The following is a 19663-nucleotide window of genomic DNA, read 5'->3' on the forward strand; positions in this document are numbered from 1 at the left end:
TCTTTTAGAGAAATTGGCTCTTTTAGGGAAATGCTCTTTTACGTGCTGAGATGCACAGAGGAAACGGCCGTTTGCAGCACGACAGGGGGTAATGCAGCCTGAAGTGTGCAACCCACTCGACACAGGAACGACCACCGCTAAAGCTCCATCCGCCAACACAAAAAGCTCCCGAGAGCGCGCTAGACTCGTCACACACGAAGCAGTTTGGTAGGAGCAGAACAATGTTGTCGCTCAGCTCCGAAGCGAAAAGCTGGTATGCGTTGCACCGGCTGCCTTTTTATGTTCACGCTGTGATCAGCGGCAGCTGGATGCAAACATCGCATGCCAATGTACATTGGCTCGTTTAGTTTACACTCGAAGTGGATTGGTCTCTCTAAGCGAGATCCCAATTCGTCGGTCACGACGTAACTCGTAGTGACCGACTGAAAGGGAACAATAGTGTTATGTGTTGTTTAATGTACTGAACGCTGACCTTTCTCCAGGTGCATTCTCTTGGCCTCGTGGCTGATGTCATGAGTTGCCAGATCGCCCTCTTTAGGCCCAGGTAAGATGCTGGGAGACAGGCCCAGTAAAGCCTGGTTCATTGACAGTCCGTTCTGATGCACAGCTTTGAGAGAACACAGAGACACATTATTCCCATCTCCACACGCTCTCAATCGACAACGCAAAACACCTCGAGTGATAAATAATGATTAGAGTTGTAAAGAGCCCTCATCGTCCAGTGGCTAGAGAAGGTGAATACGTCCTTGGCTTTCAACTGTTTGTGACTTGTGGTATACCTCATCTCCAAATCAATGCGCCAGTCAATCAAAATCACATTTGCCACTCTGCCTGGTGCGTGCATTTCTCAGTGCAATTCTCTATAACATCTAAGATGAGACAAGAGAACTTATACAACTGTATATACAACTGTCTGTTTATAAATAAATGCCTCTTTACAAAAACATGTGAAAGTCTGAGACCACTAGTAAAAGTATTTTTAATAAAATTTCTTCACTACAAATGATATTACTAGCACAATAATTTTAGCAAAAATTTAATTACAAATAAAAAAGGCAAAAACATTTAACAGTTCTCGTACTAATTAAACAATGGGGTTTGCTTCAACAAAAACAGTACTGGAGCTGCATGAACTCCACAAGTTTGTGTAAACTGACAAAAATTTAATTTGACTTGTGGCTTAGAAATTGAGCATAGTCTTATTAATATGCCTAAATGTCTTATTTATTTTACATCATACATTTTCTTTATTTAAAATTCTTTAATTCTTTTAAAAATATATTTTTATATACAAACCCCATATTTTCAATGCAACTTTTGGACCTCAAATAAGTTTTGAATTAAAACAAACAGTTACTCGTTAAGACACTGCTCCCAGAATAGCACCATAAAACATGGTAGCATATTTCAGAGATGACGAGAAACATACATACAGGCTCTCTCAAGTGATTAAATACATTGTTTTATTTCATGACACAGCTAATGATGAAAACATTTGAGGTCTGTCTTTGCACAACATGAGCCAGATCGAAACTTTAAGATTAAAAAACAACTAATATATCTCTGTGCCATCGGTTGAAAACAACAGAAAGCGGGGAAGGGACGCACATGTGCTACGCTCTTAACAAGAGGCATTTTTATTGCGGTATTTAGTAGCTCTTGAATGCGTGTGTGCCGGTGTGCAGAGATGCTGGAAGAGATGGGGGAGAGAAATTGAGAGACAAAGAGAGTGGGAGAGAGATTTATGAGGTGAACATACGCATTCTGTCGGAGGAGCTCTCCGTGTGCGCGGGAGAGCTGGAGACGCTGCTGCTGCGCTGGGATGAGGGACGGCTCCCCGGCCTCCTGCCGTCTTCCAGAGAGGGGGCAGGGGAGGGACTGTCGGGGACCCGTTCCTGCACAGCCAACAGGAAAAACAAACACAGCTAGGGCGGCCATTACATGACACACTCTTTTCAGCAACACACTTCCATGTACACACAAGCGTCCATGCTTTTTTGTTGTTGTTTTTGAGACACTGTCCCGCCCCCCACCCCTTCTGCATCCTTTCCCTGCTTTCTTTCCCAGGCTATTGTCTGACTGACTGCTCCCTGCAAAGCCGTATGAAAGCACAGATCACGCACCACCCAGCCCCCTCCACCTTCCCTCAATGGCTGATGAGAGATGTGCACGACACAATGAGAGAACGGCGCCGTGGGTTACCTTAATCACTGATGTCACCATTCGGGATGGGGCACTCTGTCCCTGTGCTGCGGCGGCCATATTGGCGATGGTGCTGAGGTGGTTCATCTGACTCATCGCCATGGTGACGGATGCGGGAGGCAGGCTGACAGGGATCAGGGGGTGGGGCATCATCATAAACGGCAGTTCCAAGCCTGAAGATGAGAGAAGAGAGTAGCTGATTAATTAATCATTTCTGGCATTAAGTTGCGTGCAAATGGAAGACGCGTGTGCGACAGAAAATAAAGCATACTGCTGAAGAAAGGAGGAAGATTTAAAGGAGAAACGCTATGAATTATTCACATGTGACCTATTGTGCAAGCGCTGTGGCTTACAGAGTAAATATTCATTAAATAATAATCGTCATATTAGATACTGTATTATATTAAAGCTATCTGATGACTATAAAAAATAAATAATTGCAGCATTTTCAAGCCATTATGGTCATTAGAAACATAAATATTCACTTTCGTTGTTAATAATACATATCGCTGTTAAAAATATATAACATTACAGTCATAATAACCTAATAATTGTGAAATTTAAACTAATCTTTATTATGTTGGGAAAGGGAAAAATTATGGAAATATTTCACCATTAATAGTAAATGCATTCAAAATATCTGCGGAAAAAATAGGGCAAACATGAAAGGCATTAGTTAAAATGAGCAAAAACGAGCCAATTAAAACTAAGTGTGTATCATGAGATGCCTACAAGGTAATTATGAGTATTTGTGCCAGAAACGTCATTACTTGTATAACAGAGTGCATTTAAAGCGTCATTTATTTTCAAGTCCTTGATAGCTACATGGAATTGAAATAATTAAGACATATAAAGTATTTTGATGAGAAAACCCAGATCCTGCAGGAGAACATGTGAACATACTGCTAAACTCATATATATATATATATATATACAGTGGGTACGGAAAGTATTCAGACCCCCTTAAATTTTTCACTCTTGTTATTTTGACGAGAAAACCTAGATCCTGCATGCAAACTGCTAAACTCATACATATAAACTAAGGTGAACTGTGCTACATTCTTAGACAGTGATTAAATGGGTAGAAAGGAAGCTGTCCTGCTTTTTCAAAGGACATATGCACACAAATAAGGTCACAGCCTGGTGTGTGTCCCTGAACTAAAGACCCACTCACTCCCACTACTGACTTTGAACTGAAGGATCAAAAGTAACCGAGAGAAATTTTGGTCTCGGGCGGTCAAAGGCACCACTCGAGTGCTTGAAAGACAACTTGAGTGTTTGCAGTGGATCCGATTGAGCGAGCTGGCGGCCCCTGCTCTTTCCCACACTTCCCCTTTATTGCCTGGCTCAAGGTAACGGGAGACACAGAGGGATAATCCAGCGAGCTGTTTTTGTGCAAAATATCAGTGGCCAAGGGCTATGAGACAGTCTACTTCAAAAAAAGAAAACGAAAGGAGGATGATGGGGGGGAGGGGGGGCTTCAGTGTCACCGCTCCTCGGAGAAGCATTGTACATTTCATTAAGAAAGATGACCAGCAGATGCACAGGGAAAACACATTCCCCGACATTAAAAAGGAGGCGGAGATTAAAAGAACGAGAGGCCAAGCAGCACCTTGTAAAGGCGTCTCTCCTCGAGTGCCAAGTCTGAATCAATTACCGCTCGCAGGACCGGACTCAATTAAAACCTGCCACGGCGCCAGCGTGTGATTGCAGGATACTTACAGCCCCACGTCGACACAAATTGAGAGAGGCATTCATGCACGTATCTACCTTTCAGAGCTTTCGAAAGCCGGATTGAGTGCCGGCATGCCTTTGTGATTCGCTCAAGAAGATCTGACTGGATTTCAGGAAATCAACATTTACAAGAGAGAGGAGAAACGTATTAAAGTCTGATATGACTTTGCTTTTGTCATTTAAATGGGCGTCCTTTATCAGCCTGGCTGTGAATGATGTCTGTTGTGTTGACCGACTTCCACAAAGCAGAACTCTGCATGTGTGAACGACTGCGGGCTTACAGTAGCAGACTGCTCTCAGGGGCCTAATCTCTCTCCCTCTCTCTCCCCGTCCCACCTCCTTTCATGTTCCGCCATCCTTAAGTGATGTTTCAGCCATAATGGCCTATTGAAAAGCATAAGAAAACATGATACAAGCTAAAAGAGGTCCACCAAGGCTTTTCAGACAGACTGAAAGGCAATGAACTGTGGATGTCTAGAATCCAGATGTCTGATGAAACAGTCGCATTGTTCATCAACTGTTTTTCTCCTTCTTTTGTAGTTTTCAACAGATTTGTCTCAAAAAAAAAAAACCTTCAGACACTGTCAAGGCCATTTTACTATATTAATGAACGTACCTTGTTAATAAAGATTTTTATTTTATAAAGACACCTTTTTCTGTTGTGTTACAGATTATTGCTTTAATTACAAAAGAACAAAATCAATGAAAATATAAGACACCTGAGCAACTAATTTATACTTATTTCAAGATGTAAAGATTTGGACGATTTGTGTCAATTCAAACTTACAGTAGAGTCCTGAGAATACATTAGAAATTAGAGAAATATAAATATCATACTCTCTGAAGGGTGAAGGCAAATAATTATTTTAATAGAGGTTTAACCATCAACCAAAAATGACTGTTACTATGAATACCAGATAGACAGACAGGCAGACAGACAGACAGATAGATAGATAGATAGATAGATAGATAGATGCAGACAAAGAGAATACAATCAAACAGAGACAAAAATATATACTTTGTCATTTATTTATTGAGAGAAATTATCCAGTGTTAAATATCTGTGAGTGGCAAAAGTATTTGAACCTTCACTTTCAGTATCTGGTGTGACCCCCTTTTTGCAGCAATAACGGCAGCTAAACGTTTTTTGTAACTGCTGATCAGTCCTGCACAACGGCTTGTTGGAATTTTTGCCCATTCCTCAGTACAGAACCACTTCAACTCTGTGATGTTGGTGGGTTTCCTCCTATGAACTGCTTGCTTCAGGTCCTTCCACAACATTTCAATTGGATTAAGGTCCGGACTTTGACTTGGCCACTCCAAAACATTAACTTTGTTCTTCTTTAACCATTCTTTAGTAAAATGACTTGTGTGCCTGGGGTTGTTGTCTTGCTCCATGACCCACTTTCTCTTGAGATTCAGTTCTCAGACTGATGTCCTGACATTTTCCTTTAGAATTTGCTGATATAATTCGGAATTCATTGTTCCATCAACGATGGCAAGCCGTCCTGGACCAGATGCAGCAAAACAGGCCCAAACCATGATACTACCACTACCATGTTTCACAGATGGGATAAGGGAATGCAGTGTTTTTCTTTCTCTAAACATAATGCTTCTCATTTAAACCAAAAAGTTATATTTTGGTCTCATCCATCCATTAAACATTTCTCCAATAGCCCTCTGGTTTGTCCACATGATCCTTATCAAACTGCAGATGGGCAGCAGTGTTTTTTTGTTTTTGTTTTTTTGTTTTTGGAGAGGTGTGGCTTTCTCCTTGCAACTCTGCAATGCACATCATGGTTGTTCAGTGTTCTTCTAATGGTGGACTCATGAACTTTAACATTAGCCAATGTGAGAAAGGCCTTTAGTTGCTTAGAAGTTACCCTAGGGTCCTTTGCAACCTCACAGACTATCACACATCTTGTTTTTGGAGTGACCATTGTTGGTGGACCGCTCCTTTGTACACAGTCTGTCTGACTGTGGATTTGGGAAGTCCAAACTCTTGAGAGATGGTTTTGTAAACTTTTCCAGCCTGATGAGCAACAGCAACACTTTTTCCAAGGTCCTCAGAGATCTCCTTTGTTTGTACCATGATTCACTTCTACAAACATCAGACTGATAGATCCCTGTTCTTTAAATAAAATAGGGCACACACTGACACCTGATAGTCATCCCAGTGATTGAAAACACCTCTGAACAGATGGACTCTAATTTCACCTTCAAATTAACTGTTAATCCTAGAGATACACATACTTTTGCCACTCACAGATATGTAATATTAGATAATTTTCCTGAATAAATAAATGACAAAGTATCTTTTCATCTCAATTGTTTAATTGGGTTCTCTGTCAACTTTCAGGACTTGCATGAAAATCTGATGATCTTTTGAGTTATATTTATACAGAAAATTCTAAAGGGTTCACAAACTTTTAAGCAGCACTGTATATGTTATCATTTTCTTGGGATTTGACCTGAACCAAGGATAAAACCTTGCTGGCTTCTTAATAATACATATTATTATTATTATTATTATTATTATTATTATTATTATAACCACATAATATATCTTTCATGTGGGCAGTTAAACCACATAATATATCTTATTTTAAACTACACTAAAAATATAAAATTTAATTTAACTCAGGAAGTAAAAACGTGTTCATCATAGAGGATGTGGTGTTCAGGTCATTGTCTGAATGAATTTAATTTTTAATACTGTAATTTTTAAGTAAGATCCGGACAAAAAAGTATTTTTTTTAAGAGCGTCATGTCATTGCCTACTCTTTTTGAACTTATTTAGCCTACAAGAGGGATAAACTGCTGTAATTTGCATGAATTAAGAACTGAGATATTATTGTCAAACAGATGAACTTTGATTCCAGTGATCCTTAAAAAGAGACAGACTGAAGCAGCCATTGTCTGGTGAAAGCTGGCTTTCTGAGCACTAGCAGCCTGCATTATCCTGTGAGGGAGGAAGCTTTCCCTTGACAAAAATTAAAACAGCTCCTACTTGGCACTTTATTATCTCTTCAACTGAGTGATATATTGTTTGTGGAATGAAAGCAAAAGAGGAGGAAAATTACATTTTCAGCAGAGCCTGGACCCATTCTGCCTCTACTCCTCTGTCCTGGAAGAGCTCACGACAAACAATAATGTCAGCTGTAATTGATCTGAGGTCGCCGGTTAGCCCTCCAGTAAAAGCCCACTATTTAAGCGACAATCCGCCCTGCCTGCTCCTCAGATGCTGTCTAATGAAGCTGTCCATCTCTGCTATTTACCTTCTCTTAAATGGAAGAGGAAAGATGTACTGTATGAAGCCGAGCCAGGGAAGATTTGCTTTCCTCCAGTGAAATAGGACCTGCAGATGCCGTTGGAATGTGTAATTGGCTGCCGGAGTCAGAGACGGGGGTTCCAGCACTAATTAAATGACTTGTTTCTGGCCTATCCATCTTTGTTTGCGAGCGCAACGTGACGGAGCAGTATGTTGTAAATGCTCTTATCTAAACAGACATTGTTTTGCTCGTCCCTTTGATTTGAGAGCCAAAATCTTCCGCCTTTTGAAGTAGCTGTTGAATCGGAATAACAATTTAACAGTTTTTCATGTGGCGTTTCAGAATGGCAGATTGTTATTTGTTGCGATGCCCATTGTTATAAAGAGGTCTCACCGGTTGCCTTAAACAATGATCGATTTCTAAAAAACTGTCATGGCTTTTCGCCACAGGTTTCTCATTCAAATTACAAATCATGCTACATTTTAATTGTAAACATGATACAGGCCACTCATAAATGACAAAGGACTTTCTCTATAACAAAGGACCTTCAATCATAAAAAGGCAGCGCTCTACCTGTGTAGAGAAAGTGTTATTGGAATAAAAGCATAGGTCCTTCATAAACAGACACGAGACTGCTTCACTAGTAAGGGTATATATTGTTTTCTTTTTCCCAGATGGCATAGCTAGTCAAGGCTGTTAAACGCTGTAACTCATTAAGGGCCGTTAAAGAAAGGTATTTCACTTTGAAGTAGCCACCCACGGTCTTTCTGTGTCATTGAGAAAAACTTTAAAGTATTTTCTTCCTGTTTATAATCTTAATGCTAATCATAAAAAAATAACATCTTGAATTTGTTAATATCCCTCCAAAAATGATAATAAAAAAGAAACAGACCTGTACACTATCACCAACAATCACGCAGCGCTGAAAAATCACCCCCAGACGCTGGAGTATTTGTTGCAGGTGATATTTGAAGCCACAAGAACAGAGAAACTGCGTCCTCGTGTAAAATAGGCATTTACTATGCTCACTCTGAAGTGAGAGTGCTTAATAAGAAACAGAGGCTAAAGAAAAACATCTATTACACAGTTGTGAGTGTAAAAAATAATGGCAACAAAACATCTCTGGTTTGATGAAGTAGCATAATTACGTAGACCCGCAACCCCCCAACCCCCCACAACCATCAAAGCAAACATGTGGTAGGGATTATGGAGGAGACAGACAGCATTGTTTTATTATTTATTTATTTATTTATTATTCTTCCTCTAGGAGGATAAAGGCCCAGCAGCAGTTCTTGGCATATGGTGGAATGCTTTTGGTCCAGCGTCACTATTTGTTACGTTGTATGTGATGAAAACAAAACGATATGACATTCTTCTTTTTATATAAAAACATATCATTGAAGTAAATTTTTATCTTAATATTTATCTTAATTTTATTTTATTTTATTCTCCAAAATGACAGAGGCCAAATGAAATGGCAATGGAGAGAGAGAGAGCGAGAGAGAGAGAGAGAAAGAGAGAGCGCGAGAGAGAGAGAGAGAGAGAGAATTTAAATAAATAAATAAATAATTTTAATTTCAAATTTGGCCATTTCTAAGATGCAGGCATTTAGATTTTGATCATGTTGGAATAGAATAGAATCAAAGAGAATAGAAAAATAAAATAAAATAAAATAAAATAAAAAATAATTTTTATTAGGTATATTAACACTAATTAGGTATATTAACACTAATGAAATATAAAGTCATGGGTTCACTTTTTTGTTTCTGGTGAGCGCCACAGCTTGGTCTCACATACACTGTAACTTGAGCTAGTTAACGCAATTACCTGCATGGTACGAGATGCCCAGACACAGGCTTCATCACATTACTGAAAGCACACCCAATTTGGAATTGAATTGGTTTCAGATTAAATGTGTCCCGTATCATTCTCCATAAACTACTGCTGGTTTAGGGAAAGCAGAAGGGAGCAGACATTACCAGCAGATGTTTCCACTGAGGGTACAATATATTCAAGTCCAATCAATAACCCCCCTCCCTGAGGGACTGTGACACCCAGGCAGAGCAGAGGGGGGGGGAATCATTTCAGTCAGATACTGAGCAAAGGGTCCCGTTTAACAAGATTGCTTTCGGTCAATGGCAGGCAGTTGTCATTTGACTCGGACACTGAAATGAAATGTATCGAACGGCGTTATCAATCACAAAGTGCACGGGTCCATGGGAAGGCTTTCCAGTGGATAAGACAGCCTCTTGCATCATCTGTTCTAATTACAAAATTAGCATCACGTTGCAGAGGCTGCATCTTTATGTGATTCTGAAATTCCTTGTGAAAGGAGATTTGTTATGTTTGTCATACCACTTTGGTCTTATTAAATGTGCTTAAAGGGATAGTTCAATAAAATAAACATTAACTGAAATAAAATAAAATATTAAAAAACTTTTAATTTCAGTTGGTTGCCAAGGCAACATTTCTCATTTTTATTTAGTTTAACTTAATTCTACAACTACAAGTACTAAAATAAGTAAAACTAAAATAAAAACTAATAAAAACTGTATAGACATATACCAAAAAAAACTATTCAAATCTAACAGAAAATATAATAATACAAATTGATTCTAAATATTAATAAAAACTAAAGCAGTTTCTCAATGACACCAAAATATCACTGGTTTGGATTGACATGAGGGTGAATGATGAATACATTTTCATTTTTGAGTGAACTAACCCTTAAAAAAATTATGTTTCAGGTCTTCCAATTAAAAAAAAACCTCATTAATATCATAATAGCTTCTTCATGACAGCTATGAAATTAAAAGAAAGTGGAGATTTAATTATTATTTTATTCTATTTTTATTTATATAACATAAAACTGTTTTATATTTTAGACAAATAAATAAAAAACAATGTAAGTTTTTATATATACTGTACACACACACACACACACACACACACACACACACATATACAAATATAAACAATATATTGAAAGAACTGCCTTTAAAAATATTTTTTTCAGGTCTCCAAATAGAAAAGAAAAATCATGGTTGAGATCTCTTTAAATTATCTGATTTGATATCCACATTACTTTTCTAGCTCTACAGTATATTGTCTCATTAGTGTCTATTTCCATTTCTTCTAAAGACATTCAGTACAAACATCTGAAACAAACTAAACATAACAGAACTCTTAAGCTTTAAAACAGCAAACTTTGAACACTCAAATTTCCTCTTGGTTACAAAGGAATGTTCAGTTGCACAGATTCCTGTATTTCATACATGTACTACATAGCCTAAATGCAGGCTACTTTCTGTAACTTGAGGTGGTGGGATGATTTGTTCTGGCATAAAGCCTGACCCAGAGCAAGGTCGCTTGTCTGGTTTGGGTTAATGGGGCTCCAGGCATGATTGATACCCATGAGTGATAATGGCCGCGCCTTCATTTCTCATGTTCTAATTGCAGCAATGTTATTATCACTGCAATAATCATGGCAATATTCCAATTGCACCACATCCTCTCTGTCATCATAAGGCACAGTGGTTACGCGTCACGCACCGGTTTGTTTCTCTCCCGTAATTGAGTGCAGTGAGGTGACCTATCAGAGGAATATTCTAAGCAGTCAAAGCGCATGCATCTTTCACATTATGGACCGCAGAGGCTTATCGTGTGTGAAAGGTTGAATGTCATTTAATACATGTATTGCATTTACACCATGTGACATTGTCTTTTCAAATTGCGCAGATCTCTTCATCCCTATCTTTGCCTCCAAAGGTCACTCAATTCCACTTATAAATGCAACCTGACAGAGATTAGTAAAGAGGGACAGGCAACGCACCATGTCTCACAACTGAATCAAACAGCTCCAAATTAATTCATCCAATTAATGAAGAACGAGTTTTAATGTTGATAAGGCTCGACAAGCAAACCGGTTACTTATTTATTTCATTTAGTCTGTGGCCACACAAATATCTGCATAAACATATAGTGTGTTGGTGCCGGCTATGCTCACTGCAGTAACATGGAGCTGTGCTGCTTTTTAGAGATGATAGAGCATGATACGGATCATTACAGAAATAATGTTTAATCAATTCCCATTTTGTAATCTGTTTCTGCAGTTGTAGGCATTTGTGTACACCAGCGCTTTGCACATTTTTACACCCGACTCCCCCCTCTTCCAAAATCATGCATATTCAGTTTTATGCTGATGCTTAACTGTCGATGCAACCGGAATTAAAACAAGCAATTCGACTTCATTAAAAAAGTAAGTGATTATCGAGTTATCTTTTTGAAATTCTATTAAAATGTGTGACGCTCTCCTCTTATCTGTCACCTGCTTCCCAGGAGCACAACACACTAATAGAGGCACTCAGAAAAACGAATGCCCAGGAGAGGCCGCGTGTCTCTCTAAACTCAGCCCTGGTTCTCATCGTGGTCTCAGAGCTATTACTAATGCTTCATGCCTTCCCGTGAAGAGCCCTGCTGATGTTTAAGGTGAGACAAAACAGCACTCAACAATGTAAACTGACACAGGTAAGGTGGTTTTGAAGAAACTGGCTATCTGTGATTCTAAATGCCTACAGTGGGACTGTAGTGGGACTTTCTGCCGGTGCGACTCAGATGTGGCTAGGAAGTGAACAACGTGTTTTTAAAGTTTAGCTGCAGGCTGGTTTTTCACTCAGCAGACTTCTGGGCAATATATCACATTTTCATAGTATATTTGTGATGATTTAATTTAAGCAACATCATGGATATGATGATGATTTTATTGCACTTTAATTTTGCCACGAAAGTTTCCTGAAGAGAATATCTATGAAATGGATCTAAGTTAATTTCCCTGAATAAGTTGGAACACAAACTGTTCACTTTGATTCATTGATTAAAAACTCAAAAAATTGACAGTTTAAATAAATCGTCATTCACATTCATATTATTAAAACACACAGAACACAGCTGCACGTTTTCTTTACATTTAGTTCTATTAAAGCATTTGAATATATGAAAAATTCCATATATGTGTAAAACAAATTTTTTTGGATACTTTACTAAAAAAACTAACTTATTGTATGCTATTCAATTGATATACTAAAAAAATATATAACATTGTATACATGGAAATATTGATGTTAATTATTATGTAATGTAAACTGAATATAAATTAAATATATTATGTGTTCATTCAGTGTAAAACAGTGTGGGAAACATGCCTCAGGTTTTTTTTTTTCTTAAAAAATTATTCACTGTATTTTAGTTGTTGGATTAAACACTTTCAAAACAACTGTTCTTTTGGAAAACTCAATCAATCATAGGAAACATAAAAAAAAAAAAATCTAAATCACAGGAAACATCATCAATTTAAGCTGAATAAAGAAATATTTAACCAGATTTCATCCAAAAAAGAGATTAGCTATAACTATATCAACCTGACTTGATGAAGGCATGATAAAAGAAAGGAAGAAAAAATGAAAGTCAAACAGACACGATTAAACCGAAAACGTTCTTCTGTTTGCCGTTGCCGTGCCTCGTTTAGCAGTGCGAGGCTGCCAGATTGAAAAACAAAGTGCAACCCTTGTTGGATTTGTCCTTCCACAGTGTGGGATTTATTATTAGAAAGGACATAAACAGACTAATTAAATCACAGCAGTCGAGGCTGAGATGACAGCTGGTGCTGTGTGTGACCAAACAGATCCCTATCAAAGAGCAGGAGGCATGGCTCACTCAATCCGTCCTCTATGGGGAGCTATTTTAAGAGGCCCGGCATTGAGCATGAACGCTTTATGCTAAATGAGGGCTCGATGTACAAGCTGGCTGATTATAAAGACGTGATGCGGCCCCGATGCATGATGGATGTGCCTGCTATAAAGACAATGGGTTTAGGGTCTATGTTTTCTGATAGGTGTTGAGGAAATGTGACAGCGCTCATCAGACAGATATCGCACCGCTCCTGTCTTCCTCAGTGTCAGTTAAAAGCATTGTCGAGCGCTTGACGCAGTGATGCATTGAATTTGTGACGAGATCGCTCTTGACAGTGTAACAAGTACAATAAGAGGCATGAGTCTTACAGTTATTAATGTGTTTGCAAGCATATCCATAGAGTTAAGTATATAATGAGAGAGATTTTGACTGCTTCAAAGTCTGTTAGTTCCCCTTTGAAGTGATTCTTCAACTCATGCGTCAAAAAAAAGGGTAACTCTGCCACAAATTAATATATTTTGAGTAATTATTACAAGATTTGAAACACCACCGGTTGATTGGCTGCACATTTTGAAACCACCGATAAGAAGAAAATATGGTTTTAACAATTCAATAATGGCAAGCGCAATGAAAACAACTTAATCAATGGCACTGCAACGTTTGCAAACAAGAGCTTGAATTATAACACCAATAATTGATTCCCCACCTCCCCGCTGTTTTTTTCTTTCCCTCCCGTCATGTCATTTCCAATCGATTCCTTCCTGTGTATAATGATGAGAAGTTTCCCGACTTTGTTTTTCTCTTTCACCCACTCCACCAGTGGAAATTTGCAAGCTGCACCAGCAGCTTAACCAAAAAGGATTAACTCCCATATCCAACCGAGAACACAGATAATGCTCGGTAATTGGTAAAAAATGAAGATGAATGGGACAGCAAGATAAGGACCAATTAGCTCCTCCACGCTTACAGCTGCGGTCTCTCTACAGATCCATCTCTTGAGTACTGGCCTCCTCTGCCAGAAGAAGCCTGGCGGAATTAGCGGCCTGACCTCATCGATGGTGGGAAGCCCATCCATCATCTTCCTCCCTTCACTTTTAATTCTGTCCCTAACATAGACACCTGTCACCAGCCCTGACGTGACAGGCTCACACTCCCCACATCCCCAAAATGCTAAACGCCAGGTCTGGGCCAGGTCTGAGCACGCTAACTTGCTAAATTGGAGAAACCCACACAAACATGTGCACACATACATGCCTGAAAGTTTGTCGCTTATTTCATTATGGCAGCATCATCTGGTTGGTGATACACACAATTCCCCCATCTAATTACGGAGAGGATTTAAGGTCCATTAACGTTGCCGTGGCAAGGAATCAGATGCAAAATGGCACCCAGTGGCCACCAAGAGAGTGATTCTTTTCACCTCCTTCCATTTCTTAACCCGAAGGCTGCAAATGCGTGAGTCACAAGAAAGGAAAGAAAGAAAATAAAAATGAATAAATAACCAAACAATTCACCTTGCTGAAAGGAGCAGGTGTTGGTTTTGGTTCAGTTCAATTCAATGCAAGGGAATGGATCGCTGTTTGTGTGTCTTCCAGGCACATGTTTTGCTTGGTTTGTGATCTGTAATTGTGCCGTTTCCTGTGAGTCAATGGAACAATCCACATTGTAAGAGAAGGGAACCCCCACCTCCTTGAAAAAAAGCTGGGGAAGAATCAAAAGGGAAGCGAGCACTAAGCTTAATCACGTTCGCCTCCTCCTCTCTCGCTCAGGGTGTTTGGCTATTTGGCTCCAACTTAAACTGGCTGACTGTTTTTCTCTCTGTTTTTGTAATTAATAATAGTGATGTGAGCCGGTGAGAGTGATTGAGTTGAATATTTAATGCAGAAGAAACATTAGCCCATCCAATTTGCATCAACACCAACAAGTCCAGAGGAGAGTACAATGTCCTTCACACACTTCACATACTATAAACACTTCAGACTAAATCTGTTCTAGACTACACTGCAAATCTCCATCAGAATATATATCAGTGGTGGAATAGAAAATGATTCATATTTGAGGGGGGGAAATAGTAGCAACCATACACAACACCCTACACTGAAAAAAAATGGTGCAGGATTTATCTTAAAACAAATCATTTCAAATACAAGTAACATTTAACTAAACATGATATTTTCAAGTAGAATGAATAAAATAGTATTTTCTTGTAAAACATACTCCCTAACATAGACCACTTTTAAATTTTTTTTTTTTACAGTTTAGAAACCCTTTTAGAAACCCCGAATGCCCTTTCAACCATTCACAGCAAATGTATTACACATGTATTATTAATATTTTTGGTATTTATTGTGTGTTCTGTGTTAACCCCCTCTAAGTGACATTTAAAAAAAAATACACTTGCAGTGTCCCTAAATAAATCATCACAGCATATGCAGCTGTTTTAATATAGCACCGGCTCACTTCTTGCTCATGACATTGTCCACACCTGTCTGGAGAGTTTAGCTGAGTTCCTCTGTTCTAAAGTCATCTCTATATCTGTCAAATGATTTCAGACTCTGGACTCCAGCTGCAGAAAGCGCCTATAAGCTGGACATAATAGGCATTCACAGTCCAAAACCATTAGAGCCAATCACGGTGCTCCGAAAAGCAGAAGTCAGCAGAGCACCGCAGCTAAGAGTTTATTTTCACAGTTGTGTGTTTTCTCTGGCACTCTTTTAAAACACCCAGATGTGATATCTGTCTCAGTTCTCTGATGAAATGACCTTTCTGTTTTAATGCCGTAATGATCCAGAGCAGTGAGGGAATTCGCTGGGAGACGGGAATGGAAAACACTGTCTATTTCACTTAAAAACCTAATTTATGTTGCAATTAAAGGCTGAAAGGAGCTTGTTTCTCCCCTCTGGCTGGCTGAATAGAAGCAGCTATATTTCGCCCTCTTATCATACGGGTGACTCCTATTGGCCACCCCGTCACAGGAGAGTGCTTGATATAAACAAGAGATTGCACTGACATCCAGTAATCAATATTAGGATGGCTTCAGTACCAAACATCATTTGTCTCAGCCTCCATTCTTTTGACCAAACGAAGCATTAATTTATATCATAAATCTGGGAGTGATTTAAATCCCGGAATGAGAGGCCCGCCTGCCTTTAATGATTTATTTTCTACATTTCTGCGAGCGAGAGATTTGTCTATATGCGGTGACAGGTCACCTTCAAACGCCAGAGGAAGACTGTTCATCACCATGCAGACTAGCATCTCATCGCTGCGAGTAAATATTAAAGTAAAAGAATCCAATTGATTGTGGATGGGTCGGAGAGGCATCACGGCCATATATTTCACTCAAAGCTTCTAATGCCTCTCTAGTTCAGCTCCTTCGCTCACTGCTGGGCCTGGAATTATTATTCTTCAGGGAGTCTGCATGCTCAAGGTTACAATTTAAATTGTAAAAAGATAAAAACAGTTTCTTATTAGCCCCATTGCCGCAGCCTCGCCTATTCTGATTCGCATTTATCTTTATTTCGGTGACCTCGTGGCCCCCCGCCGCCGTTCGCTGTTGGATGGCCTCAGCTCCAAGCGGCTTCCTTTTGATAAATCTGCTTAGAGCGCGCCGTGTTTTGCCAAAACCTAGTGTCAAATGCAGCTGGGAAATCCTCTACGCAGGGTGGATATTCACAATGGAAATCACACGCGCACAGTTCAGCTCAGGGATTATGGTAACTGAATCATTTGTAATGGATTTGTGGTTTAATATAACAGTGTAATTTCCACAAAAAATGGCTTTATGTAATGTTGCAAAGAGAGAGAAAAAATCAGAATGTATCTGAGAAACGATTAATTGGAGCGGGGGACATTCAAAACCAATTTTCTTCACCAAATTGAATTAGAGGCTCACTTAATAGCTATTAGCTTTGGGATAAAGTGCTCATGGATGCATTTGATGTGTAGCTACTTTAAAAGTGCATTACCTGCTAATGATGAATTTGGAATCAACCAAACAAACTGACTGCTCAAAAGAAGATTACACAAAGCTTTCAAGTTTCCTTATAGATTTGGACGTTTGCAGTTTAAACTGCATTTATGTGAGTTAAGGAACATTAGGAATTTTGCGTATGTAAATAGCAGGAATTATGTTTAGTTTTATAACAGCAGATCAGTTTGTTCTTAAAGGGATAGTTCACTCAAAAATGTTGTTCCAAAACCGAATTAACCTTTAAAACCCGACTTTATTTTGTGGATTAAAAAAAGATGATATGATGAAAAATGTCAAAGTGTGTTTTTGACTAAACTGATTTTTTGGACAAAATGGAAAAAGTGTGGAAAAAACCAGTTCAATTCTTCAAAATATCTTCTTTTGTGTTCTAAATGAAAGAATGCAGGTTTGAAACAACATGAGGGTGAGTAAATGATGACAGAATTGTCATTTTTGGGTGAAGTATCCCTTTAAGTGTAAAGTCTGAAACCCTGTTAACTCTAGCATATGAGTGCTTCTATCAGTTTCTGGTCATCTGACTGGACAGTGCTAAGTACGGGTGTAAATGGGATCCAAAATGCTTTGTGAATGCTTAAACTATATGGGGAAGAAGGGGACATATGACTGCATCGCATTTGTCGTATGACCTGATGACCTGATGAGTCCCACCTACTCATGTGCCATGTGCTAAAACAAAGGTTTTAAGCAAGGCCTAAAACTAACTTTTTGCCACACCTGTCAATGGCCGGTGACATGATAAAATTTACCAGCCAAAACTCTTTTTTACCGGCCATGAAAATCTTTTTGCAAAAACAGGCAGTTATTACTACTACAATAACTAAACATATTTACAATGTTTTTAATTTGTCCTGCTGGTGCATTTTCCCTGAATTTTACCTATTAATTATAGCCATTCAACATTACAGTATAATCGAAAGCCATTATTTTTTACATTTAATAGGCTCTGAAATATATAACAACTTTTAATTTAAGTGATTTTAAAACAACGCTTATGACAGAACATCTATTCACGATGATCTTGTCTTCGGAAAAGATTATTTTATTCGATTATGTCAGAAACAGCGAATCTCTTTAAAAACTGGCTGTTGTTTTCACTTCATTGCATTGTTATAATTCGTAAAAGTTGTACCCGCCAACTGGCGACTGACACTGTTACATGGACTCGCCAATGCTGATTTTTACTCGCATTTGGCGCTTGGCGAGTGTTAATTTTAGGCCCTGGTTTTAAGCATTGTATCTATGCGTGGCCTTAAAAGAAAATAACCTTTCAGTTAAAAATTAGGAAAGTGCATACATATACATGCACAAGACTTTGTCTGATAGCAACATGCAGTGACAGACCACATAAAGCATGTGCATCTGAAATTAAGTTAATAGTCCATAACTAAAAAATGGTAAATTGCATAAATAGAACAAAATGTGCTAATAACAAAAAAACAAAAATTCGTTGTGCTTTTTTCTTTTTATTTCCTTTTTTTTTACTTAATCAACATTTAGTCATGAAACCAGATACCCTCCCCTCAAAATCTGATCACAAGTAGTCACAGACTCACAGAAGACACATTTGAGAAGCATGTTACTCCCAGGTGTAAACAGTGATGTGTCTTGCCTGACCACTTGTGACGGATCGCGAGACGTTTGCTAATACCAGGCCTGCATGCAGTGTGAGTCACTCTGCTGGTGGATGGTGACTCACCCAGACTGGAGCTGAGGTCTCCGTTCTCTGAGTCGGCCCCAAGCTGGGTGTTGCTTCCGTGGTAGCTGCTCATCACCTCCAGTTTGATCTTCTTCACCTTCATGGCCTCTGCGATGGCAGCATTGGTGGCGGCCGCAGCTGCTGCAGCGGCGGCTGTGAGGCCTACAGCAGGAGGACATAAAGATGAAGTCACTGCACCATAAAGGTTAAACTACAATGGGCCTAAAGCAAGGGTTTGGTCAATAAATTCTTTTAGATTTTTTTTTTTTCTAGTCATTTCATGGGGAGAAGAGACAGTAACATAAGAACAACAGATTCCACATTTTCGGGGGAAAACTAGAACTGATTATTTATTTATTTATTTATTTATTATAGGATGCATTGGATGCAATTGGTGACAATAAAGACATTTATAATGTTACAAAATATTTCTATTTCAAATAAATGATGTTCTTTTGATCTTTCTATTTATCAAAGAATCCTGAAAAAAATGTTTCCAGAAAAAATATTACAAATATAACACTTACAAAAAAAGAAATATTTCCTGAGCACCAAATCAGCATATTAGAATGATTTCTGAAGGATCATGTGACACTAAAGAATTAAGAAATGGTTGCTGAAAAATCAGCTTTGCCATCGCAGGAATAAATTACATTTTATAATAAAATAGGAAAGTTATTTTAAATTGTAATATATTTCACAATAAAGCATCCTTGCTGAAAAAAAAAAATTACTGACCCCAAACATTTTGACTGTTGTATTATTGTATATTATTGTTTAAAAATGTTAAATAAACAAATAAATAAAACCAAAAGCTAAATGGATTGTTTTAAATGTTACAATTTTAATAACTTCAGTTCCCTTTCAGTCGGTCACTCCGAGTCACGTCGGTGACCGACGAATTGGGATATCGCTTCGATAGACCAATCCACTTTGAGTGTAAACTAAACGAGCCAATGCACATTGGCATGCAATTATTGCACACAGCTGCCGCTGATCACAGCGTGAGTATAATAAGGCAGCAGGTGCAATGCATACCAGCTTTTCGCTTCGGAGCCAAGCGACAACATCGTTCTG

The 19663-nt window shown here is 38.6% G+C and overlaps 1 protein-coding gene across 1 annotated transcript in view; it reads right to left on the reverse strand.

Annotated features, from left to right (window-relative positions):
- Nucleotides 1–472: 472 nt before the first annotated feature.
- The window catches only part of LOC107745688 (dachshund homolog 1-like), a gene marked incomplete at its 3' end in the record, with an annotated part of 25859 nt that continues 6668 nt past the window's right edge, over nt 473–19663 (reverse strand). Inside the window, exons 2-5 of the mRNA XM_016559609.1 lie at nt 18587–18748; nt 2203–2375; nt 1760–1895; nt 473–607 (exon numbers count right to left, since the gene is read on the reverse strand). Of these exons, the coding sequence (XP_016415095.1) occupies nt 473–607; nt 1760–1895; nt 2203–2375; nt 18587–18748 (606 nt within the window). The remainder of the gene's footprint in view (nt 608–1759; nt 1896–2202; nt 2376–18586; nt 18749–19663) is intronic.

This window comes from Sinocyclocheilus rhinocerous, unplaced genomic scaffold, assembly GCF_001515625.1.
Source record: "Sinocyclocheilus rhinocerous isolate Xijiao unplaced genomic scaffold, SAMN03320098_v1.1 scaffold2303, whole genome shotgun sequence".
In the NCBI taxonomy this organism is placed as follows: Eukaryota; Metazoa; Chordata; class Actinopteri; order Cypriniformes; family Cyprinidae; genus Sinocyclocheilus; species Sinocyclocheilus rhinocerous.